This window comes from Chrysochloris asiatica, unplaced genomic scaffold (assembly GCF_000296735.1).
Source record: "Chrysochloris asiatica unplaced genomic scaffold, ChrAsi1.0 scaffold00231, whole genome shotgun sequence".
Taxonomy (NCBI): Eukaryota; Metazoa; Chordata; class Mammalia; order Afrosoricida; family Chrysochloridae; genus Chrysochloris; species Chrysochloris asiatica.
The window spans coordinates 3,532,005-3,543,917 of record NW_006408749.1 but is presented as its reverse complement, the minus strand read 5'-3'; the positions used below and the strand labels follow the sequence as shown (position 1 = coordinate 3,543,917).

General features: G+C 40.0%; 1 protein-coding gene across 1 annotated transcript in view; it reads left to right on the top strand.

Moving 5' to 3' along the window:
- TRPC5 (transient receptor potential cation channel, subfamily C, member 5) overlaps window positions 1–11,913 on the top strand; it is a 244,509-nt gene that overhangs the window by 158,303 nt on the left and 74,293 nt on the right. The window contains exons 3-4 of the mRNA XM_006873253.1: window positions 7,403–7,739; window positions 9,500–9,639. Coding sequence (XP_006873315.1) covers window positions 7,403–7,739; window positions 9,500–9,639 — 477 coding nt within the window. The remainder of the gene's footprint in view (window positions 1–7,402; window positions 7,740–9,499; window positions 9,640–11,913) is intronic.

The window sequence follows — 11,913 nt, the reverse complement described above, 5'->3', positions numbered from 1 at the left end:
TAGGCTGTTGGTTTTGTATATATGCTCTAGATTATGCTGAGGAATTTCCCTTCAATTCCTATTTTGTTGAGTGTTTTTATCAGGAATGGATGTTGGATTTTGTCAAGTGCCTTTTCTGCTTCAATCGATATGACCATGTGGTTCTTTTCCTTTTCTTTATTAGTATATTGGATTACTTTGATTGTTTTTCTAATATTCAAACATCCTTGCATACCTGGTACGAAGCCCACTTGGTTGTGATGTATAATTTTTTTTTTTGGATATGTTGTTGAATTCTATTGGCTAGGATATTGTTGAGAATTTTTGCATCTGTGTTCATGAGGGCTATTGGTCTGTAGTTTTCTTTTTTAGTGATGTCCTTCTCTGGTTTGGTATGAGGGCTATGCTCACTTCATAAAATGTATTCAGGCATTTTCCATCCTTTTCTATGTTCTGGAATAGTTTGAGTAAAATTGATGTCAACTCTTCTCTGAATGTTTAGTAAAATCATCACACTTTTATTTTATTTATGTTGTTGATAATATACACAACAGAATATACACTGATCCAACCATGTTCACATGTACAATTCATTGACACTAATTACATTCTTTGAGTTGTGCAGCCATTTTTCACCCTCCTTTTCTGAGTTGGTCCTCTACTATTAACATAAAGTCATTGTTCCTCAAGTTTCCTATCTAATCTTTAGTTACTGTGGTTAATTTGATCCCATATAGATAGTTCCTAAAAGAGAACAATACTCAAGGCAGATACTCTTTACTAGCTAAACTAGACTATTGTTTGGTTTTTAAAAGACTTCAGGGGATATTTTGGGTTTGAGGTTTAAAGATATCTCAGACAATAGTTCCACTGGTTCAGCCAGTCTCCATGGCTCCAGAATGTCTGCAGTCCAGAAATTTGAAATTCTGTCCTGATTTTTCCACCTTTTGATTAAGGATTCTTCTATAGAATCTTTGATCAAAATGCTCAGTAATGGTACTTGGATGACATCCATTCATTTTAATCTAATAGCAAAGGAGGCAGTTGTTCAAGGAGGCAATTAGCCACACATTCCATGCTCTCCTATTCCTAATTCTCCTTCTTCCTCTGTTGTTCCAACTGTTATACTTTGGATAGCCACATGCAAACTTTTCAGACCTATGCACTTCACAGTGAATTAGGAAGTAGAACATAAGCACTAAGCACAACATTAGGCCAGTTACCTGGAATTTCCCATGAAACTATGACCCTTAACCTCCAAAACAAGAAACCAAATCCCATGTTTGGCCTTCTCAACATTTATTCTTTTATTTTTCTTCTTTGCCATTGTTATAAATATTCATATATGTATAGCATAACTTTTGTCAATTCAACTTTTTACAGGTATAAAACGTAGGACAGCAATTACATTAATTAGTTGTGCAACCTTACTCTTAATCAATACTATTTTTTCATCACTGTAAATTGAGACTCAGTACTCCATAAGCAGTAACCTGCATTTCCCTATTCCCTTCCACCCCTGGTAACCACTAACAAACTTTGGTCTTTATACATTTATTTGCCTATCCTTGTCTTTTTGTATAAGTGAAGTCATACAATATTTGCCCATTAGTGATTGGCTTATTTTACTCAGTGTAATGCCTTAAATTTCCATCAATATTGTAGCATATATCAAAACTTCATTGTTCTTACTGACTGAGTAGTATTCCATTGTATGTATGTACTACATTTTGTTTATCCTTTCATTCATTGATGGTTGTTTCCAACTTTTGACGATTGTGAATAGTTGGCAATGAACATTGATGTACAAGTGTCTGTTTGAGTGTCTGCTTTCCAGTCTTTTGGGTGCTCACCTAGCAGTTATTTGCTGGGTCATATGGTAGTTTTAGAGTCCTGGTGTGGCACCTTAGGAAAAGCATTAGACCTCAAGGTTGGTTTGAGGGGCAAGGTCAGCAGTTCAGATTTACCAGCTGTTCCTCGAAAACCCTATACAGGGTTGCTATGAGTCAGAACCAACTCCACTGCACTTTACAACAACAGCAACAACATGGTAGTTCTGGATTCCTGGTGTGGCACTGCAGGTTAATGCGCTGGACTGCAAAGCCAGTTTGAACTGCAAGGTCGGCGGTTCAAGATCACCAACTATTCCTCAGAAACCCTATACAGGGTCTCTATGAGTCAAAACAACATGAGGGCACTTAAAAACAACAACATGGTAGTTTTAGCTTTTTGAGGAACCACCATACTATTTTGCACAATAATTGTACCATTTTTCATTTCCATCTGCAGTGGGTAAAGGTCCCAATTTCCCCATATCCTCACCAACATTTGCTATTTTCTGTTTTGCTTTGTTTTATAATCTAAGCCATCCTAATGGAAGCAAAATGGTATCTCATTGTGGCTTTGGTTTGCATCCCGTATAATGTTAATGACACTGAGCACCCTTTTATGTGTTTGGTGGCCATTTGAATGTCCTCTTTGGTGAAATGTCTTTTCAAATCCTTTGCCCATTTTGTTGTTGCTATTACATGCCATCAGTTGGTTCTGACTCATAGATCTTATGCACAACACAATGAAACACTGCCTGGTCCTGTGCCATCCCCACAAATGTTGTGATGTTTGAGTCCACTGATATAACTATGTGTTAATCCATCTTAATGGGGGCTTCCTCTCTTTTGTGATTGGGTTATTTGTCTTTTTGTTGTCAAAGTTTTATATCTATATATTGATCATTGGATTATTATTGCATATAATCAGTAACTTGTCTTTTCACATTCTTGGTAAAGTCTTTTAATGAAAAACATTTTTAATTTTAATGAGACCTGTCTTAGGTTTGGTACTCTAGAGAAACTAAACCAGTTAAACTTACATATGTATATATAAAAAGAAGTCTGTGTCAAGTAAACTGCTTATACAGTTGTAGTGGTGGGAGAGTCCCACATCTATGGGTCTGAAGAACCAAGATCGGCAGGTCAGATGGCAGACAGGCAGGAAATTTTTATAAATTATGGGCTAACCACAAAGAAAATTAATACACCTTCACATCTAATTAAAAAGGACAGAAAGATTTAGTAAACATTAACACAACAGAAATGAAAATGAAAAGAAAATCCACAAACAAATGAAGTCAATGCAGAAAATTATGTGGAACAAAGAAGCAAGCAGCACCACAAAAACAACAACAAGAACAATAGACACACAGCAAAATGACAGCAATCAATTCATATTGTTGTTGTTAAGTGCTGTTGAGTCAATTCTGACTCATAACGACCCTGTATAGGGTTTCCAAGAAGCAGCTGGTGGGTTGGAACCCTCGACCTTGTAGCTAGCAGTCCAGTGCTTATCTTCAGCACTACACACACCTGTCAAAAATTAGACTTAATATAAATGAATTAAATGCTCCAGTTAAGAGAAAGAAAGAGCAGAATGGATAAGAAAACAGGATCATTCAATATAAGAGACACATCAAAAGGATGGAGATAGCCTAAATGTCCAGCCATGGAGGAATGGTAAAACAAACTTTGGTACATACACACAATGGAATACTATGCAATGTTGAAGAATGGTGATGCATCTCCAAAACACATCACAACATGGATGAAACTGGAGGACATTATGGTGAGTGAAAGTAGTCAATCACAAAAGGACAGATATTGTTGAGACCAATGTTATAAAAAGTTAAGCAAATACTTTCTTAATACAAAAAAACAATCTGTGATAGTTAAAGCAGGGAGGGAAAATTATTCGTGGGCTAGAAGGTTAATATGTTAACATGGTTCACAGGGTAGGCAATAGACAAGAAGAAATTGGTTAGCAAAGGAAAGATGAAGGTAGTGGGAGACACAGGGAGGAATGCAATAGTTACAGTGAATAGAGGTAAATACTGTGAACTGTTGATACATGGAGGGAATTGCAATCATTGTAATGAAGCAAAGTGTATGATTTGTTTAATGTAAAACTGATAATCTGTTCTGTAAAACTGCACTAAATTTACAATTAAAAGCTTTTTAGAAGAAAAAATTATGGTAAGTACAATGATTGAGATACATACATATTGTGAGAGCAGTAAAGAGGACTCCAAGAAGCCCTGGTGGTACAGTGTTTAAGCAGTTGCCTAACCATAAAGTCAATGTTCGAACTCACCAGTCAGTCTTTGGGAGAAAGATGTGATAGTCTACTTCCTTAAAGATTATAGCTTTGTAGGTATGTACACATTCCTAAAAATGATCACCCAGTTGAGATCTAAGGGGTAGCATTTGCCCAAGGACAAATCAGAAGGCAGGCAAAGTTCAGTGTTAGGAATGAAGGAAGAATGGAAACAGGAAGAAGGGAGGAAGTGAGTAAGTGATGTTACATTGTGGGGACTGCAATCAATGAATGACATGAGACAAAATCTGTATAAATTGTTGAACGGAAAACTTTGCTCTGTAAACCTTCACCCAATTCACAATAAAAACTTAAAATTAATATGTATATATATATATATTTACAGCCTTGGAAACCCTATACAGGGTCACTATGAGTCAGAGCTGACTCCACAGCCCATAACCAAATAATAATCATAATGGCCAAAATCTATGATTTTCATCTGATGTAGTGCAGTCCCTACCTACCTCTCTAGCCTTGTACTTGTATCTTGCTGTTCACAGTCTTGTAGTTCCAGTCCCATACAAATCATATTCTTTCTCACCTCAATGCCTTTACTCATGTTATTCCTTCTGCTTTGACTATTTCCCTCTCCTCCCCCAATCCTAGCCAATTCCAACACATCCTTAAATGCTTCCGTCAGGTATTACTTCCTACAGGAAACCTTCACTGAGTTTAGATTTGTTCCTAATTTGTGTTCCCGTTATGTTTTGATCATCTCTCTTTTGGTGCATTACTAATGAGATTTGATCATTATTTATACATCTGTCTCCCCCACTACACTGTGAGCTCCTAGGGAGCAGGGATTATGACCTACTCATCTTTGTATCCTGAGAGCATGGCACTCAGCAGGTGCTCAATGACATTTCATGAATAAATGAGGCCCAAGTAGAAAAGGAACTTACCCAAGGTCACACAGCTAGTTAGAGGAAGAACTTTCTAATTCCAAACAGCCTATCTTCCTTCCCATGTTTTATAGATGATTCAGAGTAATGAAGTGATTCACCCAAAATTACACAGCAAAAGGTCATAGTAGCACCCAGTTCTGCTAACTCCAAGACATCCAGTTGCCTTGCCTTGGACTTTTGTATACTTTTTCCTTGGATTTTTTCACCCTAACCTTTGTCATAGACTATTGTAGCACTGTGGGTAAATACACCAGACTGCAAAGCCATTTGAACTGCAAGGTGAGCGGTTCAAGCTCACCAGCTGCTCCTCAGAAACCCTATCCAGGATTTCTATGGGTTGGAACCTACTCCATGGCACTTAACAACAACATCATGTCAAGAAGAATAGAAAAGGACTCTGGGTTTATGTGTTATATGAGTGTGGATAGGAGATGTGATGAAATGATGGGAATCATGAACACCATTGAAGGAAAAGAGATCTCAGACTGAAACATTTTAGAGCCAATTGTTGGTAGTCTCATAACAGAAACTTTTGCTGTTGCTGTTCTTAAGTGGGTTGTGACTCAGAGACCCCTATACAGGGTTTCCAAAATGCAGCTGGTGAGTTTGAACAGCAGACCTTATGGTTCAAGCTGACCTTGGGGTCAACTGCTTATCCTACAGCACCATACCAAACCCTAAATATATAATGGCTCAAACATGATAGAACTTTGTTTCTTAGTCATATAACAGTCTAAGATAGGTATCGGACAGCAGCGGTGCTTCTCCTCTATATGGTCATCAAGGGACACAAGATGACAGGGTCCCTAGGTCACCCTGCATTACCACATTTCAGTCATATAGGTTGTTGTTGTTAAGTGCCATCAACTTGGTTCCAACCCATGGCGACCCAGTATAGGGTTTCCAAGGAGGAGCTGGTGGGTTTGAATTGCTGACCTTGTGGTTTACAGTCCCATGCAGATCCTATAGCCCCACACCAGGAGTCCAGTCACACAGAGGAAAGCAAATGAAGGAGCACTCATGGAAGACTTCTACAGGGCAGACCTGGAAATGCCATACATCATACCTTTTCACTTCCATCGGAGAGAATTTTGACATATGACCACACCTCAATGCAAGGGACAGTGGGTGATGCAGTCTAACTATAAGGCCAAGGAGCAGAAAAATGGTTTGGGCAGGAAGTTAGTGAGTGACCTTCGCCAATTTACTAACTGGAAAGGTGGGCTAATGTTTACCTTGTTGAGTGAATGATGAAAGAGGTTTATTTCATGACCTTTGCACTAGTAAGATAGATGAAGTCCTAGTGTGGCACTGCAGGATAAACACTGGATTGCTAACCACAAGGTCGATGGTGAAAACCCACCAGCCTCTCCTCAGAAACCCTATACGGGGTCACTATAAGTCGGAACCGGCTCCATGGCAGTTAACAACAAGTAAGATAGATGGTGCCGCTGTTTAACTTGCCCCATGCGTAGCCCGGGGAAATATGTGTAGCTAGTCAAATGTAAGCAGAATTTTAAATCATAGTAGACAGTTGTGCTTCCTATTGAGTCACTTACCAGGAAGCAGCAGCTGGAGGGTGACTTGCAATGCTGATGATTCCTTAATTATTAATCACTGACACTCCATCGATTCGTAGATTGCATTTAAGTAAAATCCCAGCTGGGTTAGCATACAATATTATAATGTTGGTCCTCAAATATTTTTCCTCCTCGGCACGTCTAGACTAGAGAGGGTGTTAAATAGATGTCAAAGGAGCACCCTGATTCATTGCTAGTCAATCAAGAGGCACTCAAAACCACAGGAGAAAAAAAGACAAAAATCAAAAGTGGAATTCATTTCCATTTCAAACCATAGCCATAGGCATGGGCTTATTCCCTGCCAGTTTGTGTTTGCCCAGACACAGTGCACATTTATTGATGACCTCAGGAAGACTAGGGAAGTGAGAAAAGTCAATCCATTTCAAATGAAATAGTCCCATGATTCCCTGGTAAGGGATATGTAAATTCCCAGAAGAACTTTGTGAAACAGTTGCCCCAGCTCTAACCCCTACAGACTCAGATTTAGTAAGTCTGTGGTGTGATCTGGGAACCAGAATTTTTCAGTGTTTCCCAGCTTATTCTAATGTAGAGCCAGGTTTGAGGAACTACTTCTCTAACACTGTGGGAAGAGAAGAAGGAGGCATGCCAAAGCACAGACTGAACAGAGGATGTTTTTTAAATAGATGAAATAAAATAGAAATAGGCCTCTTCTGATATTGGCTATGCAGTCCCTTGCACAGGCTGGCTGTAAAGTAGGAGAGGTATTATCAAATGTAGACTTCCCCCTGGACATCCCACATGCCTAACTTGTTCTCTTTTTTTCCACAGTTTGTTGCTCAGCCTAACTGTCAACAGTTACTTGCCACCCTCTGGTACGATGGCTTCCCTGGCTGGCGGCGGAAACACTGGGTAGTCAAGCTTCTGACCTGCATGACCATTGGCTTCCTGTTTCCCATGCTGTCCATAGCCTATTTGATCTCACCCAGAAGCAACCTTGGACTGTTTATCAAGAAACCCTTTATCAAGTTTATCTGCCACACTGCTTCCTATCTGACCTTCCTCTTTATGTTGCTTCTGGCTTCTCAGCATATTGTCAGAACAGATCTTCATGTACAAGGACCACCTCCAACTGTCGTGGAATGGATGATATTGCCTTGGGTTCTAGGTGAGTCAAAGGGGCCTAGAGCTGTGGCCAAACTGTTTGCCAATCCCTTCTGAAGCAATGGGACAGGCAGTTAGATGGGCCCTGAACTAGGATGCCTGCCATCTGAAGTGTAGGGGAGTCATTTGTTGGGAGTTTTGAAAATGTGTTCCTTTCTGCCCCAGGCCCTGGCTATTTAGTATTGCATGGTCCATAATGTGATTGGCAGTGCATCCAGGGCTTAACTTGCTTCCTCTAAACTATGTCTTCAAGAACAGACTAGCTGTCTGTCAACTGGCTTAAACACAAAGCCAGTGCCAGTCAGGATGGGCCTCAAGTGTGCTAGACAGGGCAAATGCTCATCAGCCTATTCAAAGTCCTCTTTCCCATAACCAAAGGTGCTTGGATCGGCTGCTTTCTACACACAATCACAGCCAGGGGCAGAATACCCAGTAAGTAAGCTAAGCACAGACTTACTTGTGATTACTTACTTACAGTGAATAGTTTCACATGTTTGATGTGGAAAAAAAAAAACAAACATGTGAAACTGTTCACTATAGATTAGTATGAAAGCACAAGTGAGCCTGTGCTTAGCTCACTGACTCCATCCTTGTCAGGGATTGTACAATTGAAAAGAGGCTTTGACTCTGTGGAGCTGGGAGAGAGACAGATGCCAGCTATACCTAGAAGCAGAATCTTTGATGTAATGACAAAATATAAACTTATCCACTGCAGATTAGAAAGTAAGCACAAGTAAACCCATGCTTACCTTGCTTATTGGGTTATCCAACATTGACTCAATATTCATTCAGGGAACCTTTTTTCTGCCAAATTGTATCATTCATGGGCTATACCAAATTATCAACTTAAAAATTAGCATGCTATATTTGGCCAAACATTTAATTAACTCACCCCTAATGTGATGGCTGGAAGTATGATTGCCTTGGTAAGGCGAGACCAAAGTATATGGCCCACAGGCCGGACATTCCCCACCCCTGCTCTAAGGCCTTGCTACTCTAAGGTTTTCATCAAGCCAGCCAGTAGAAGCATCACCTGGGAGATTAGCTTGTTAGACATACAGAATCTCAGGTCCCACCCCAGATCTATGGAATCAGAATCTGCATTTTACCACGATCCCCATATGATCCATATGCACAGGGAAGTCTGAAACTTACCACCATAGAAGTTCAGTCACATGTTTTACTGCTTTCACATGCAAAAGCTAAAGAAACATCTATCTCATCTGGCAGAGTTCCATGAAATCTTTACACGAAGAGAAGAGAAAAGAGGATCTTAAATTATTTGGGGTCTCATTGTGTAGCTTCATCCCCAATATCCAGTAATTTGGCCTGTGGTCAGTTTGCTCAACTCAAAACTAGAGAAGTTTTCCCTATAGCACATAGTAGAAACTAAAGAACTATAGTATAACATTGATCTAAATTGATTCATCGATGAAACTACTCCCTCTCCAAAATAGGAAGGGTGGTGGGTAAAACCAGGCACCCAAAATTCCCACATTATTCCAGTAATTATAACTAATAATGCTAAAAGTGAGCAATGCCCAGAAAATTACACCTTATCATCTTCCAGTAAAGGGTATTAGGTTTGGCAAGGTTAGGAATGGGAGGTGGGATAGGAAAGAAAACAAGCTAAGTCTCTAGGAGCTTCACTCCACTGAGCCCAATTCATTAATTGATTTCATCTTGCTTCACTTGTGGGGATCCTGCTATGATGCCCAGGACTAACCTTGTATAGAAATAAAACCTTTTGCCTCCATTCCTTAGGTTTCATTTGGGGGGAAATTAAAGAAATGTGGGATGGTGGATTTACTGAATACATCCATGACTGGTGGAACTTGATGGATTTTGCAATGAACTCACTCTACCTGGCAACTATCTCCTTGAAGATTGTGGCCTATGTCAAGGTAAATTAGAATGTCTGCCTTCTTTCTCAAACAATGATTTTGGTTACAATAAGCTCAAGCATGGGAAGCATGAGAGGTTTAGGAGAAAAGTGCTGATAGCATTCCAATCTGTGGGTATAAATATACTTTTCTTCATTGGTTTTAACCAGTGTTAACCAGAAAGTGGAGAATGGAGCAATTACCAGTGAATCCTTTGACTTCATAGATTCTCCAGGCAAAAGGGGCTTCAGTCACTCACCAATCCAATCGCTGTTCTAATCCTCTCCACAATATCCCTGCCAAGAGAATGGCCTGCCAGTGCTTACATAGAGCAGGAACAGGAAATTCACTCAATTCATTATTTCCTAAAGCTTCTCTCAGCCCATTAAAAAGTGCTACTTTATATTTCTCCAATATCATTCTCCCAGTGACATATTTATCAGTAATCCCTCTTCTCTGTCGGATCATACAGAACGACTATTCTTTCTTGATAATGGTGCTTCCAATATGAAGTCATTTTCTGAAAGCTACACACCCCTACTTCCTTCAACTGTTCTTGATAGGACAGGTAACAGACCCCTAGAAACTTCCCTGTAGGAGACACAGACGTTTAATCAGCTCTGCTTCCTCTGTCACTTCCACCACATGGAAGATCATTCAAACAGTAATGAATCCAGCTTTTTTACTATCACCCAACCTATGCTTTTCTACCCATTCAAATTACACAGACACACAGGCACACACCACTCTGATGCTTTCCTCACATAATCTGTAGCCTGAATTGTGCTGAAAATAGCCTTATGCCTGGTACCACTCTTTGGGTAATCCCAAACTCAGAGTTCATGTTTGGTGATAATAGGATGGCAATTCTCCTTCTACCCTGAGTTGAGCTTCTGTAGCCTGTGGAAAAGCTGTCAAATCAGTCTCTGAGCTTGTCTAATCAGTCACATTTTTGGCACTAAAGCCAACATTAAGGAGCTTCAGAATAGGAATACGGCTGTCCCCCAAATCTCCAACAATTTAGCTCACTTTTATAGCCCTAATATGCATGTTTGGTTACGAATTGGTCTACTAACTCCAAGGTTGGCAGTTCGAAACTACCAGCTGTCCCACGGGAGAAAGATGAGGCTTTCTGCTCCCGTAAAAATTGACAGCCTCGGAAACCCTGTGCAGGGTCACTGTGAGTTGGAACTGACTCCATGGTACTTAACAACAACAACAATCTGCATGCATGTTGGAGGCCTGGTGTGGCTCTGTCAGTTAATGTGCCAGACTGCAAAGCCATTTGAACTGCAAGGTCGGCAGGGTTCAAGCTCACCAGCTTCTCCTCGGAAGCCCTATACAGGGTCGCTATGGGTTGGAATTGACTCAAGGGCACTTAAAAAAAAAACAACAAATAAGCGTGTTGCATAAATTTAAAGATCTAGGGAGTTATGTGGAGCATGAATATAGAGTGCAGTCCTGAAACAGTTTTCAACAGTGCAGAAGAGTCTGCCTTCTACATTTGGTGATCATTTAACACACATTTACAACTTCCTTACAAGAAAAAGCTGGTGAGGAAATTGTGTCTGACTTTCTGGTTAATGTACTTGGGTGAAATCCAAGTCACTCTGGCACTGCGCTGACTAAGTAACACTGTTTGCCTACAAAGCCATTTCTTCCTTCGAAAGTAGTATTTATACACTGGAGGGCCCATGTTATCAACCGAGCAATTAGTAGGTTTTGTTTAAACAGGGAAGTTTGGAATAAAAGACCAAGAGGATTCATGCTTAAAGATGTGGAAAATGCCTTAACTAATCACATAACCCATCCAACCTCACTGGCAAGACTTCCAAGGATTTTGTCACTTCCCCTCCATAGAGCACAAGAATAAATCGGCTCAACTAAGCTGAGCATATACCTTTCAACTGATAAACACTTAACTCAACGGAGACCTTTGCCAAGAAGTTGGAATTCATCTCAAGAAAAGAGAATTTAAAGAGCAAGAAATGCCACATGCATAATTTGAAATTGCATGTGAACTTGTAATGGGGCTGGGGCTGGTCCACTCATCTACACAGGCTCATTAGTCTGACAGGCTTTTCCCCAAGCAGGCTGAGCCAATTTGGGGGAGGTAGACTCACAAGAGCTATTCCATAGGTGCCTTGAAATATTATAGATCACCATTGTACTGAGGCAGTATACAGAAGTGCCTTGGGATAAGTGCACCTTAAAGAAGATCCTTTATTAAAGTCAAAAACAAATCTCTCTCTCTCTCTCTCTCTCTCTCTATACATATATATATATATATATATA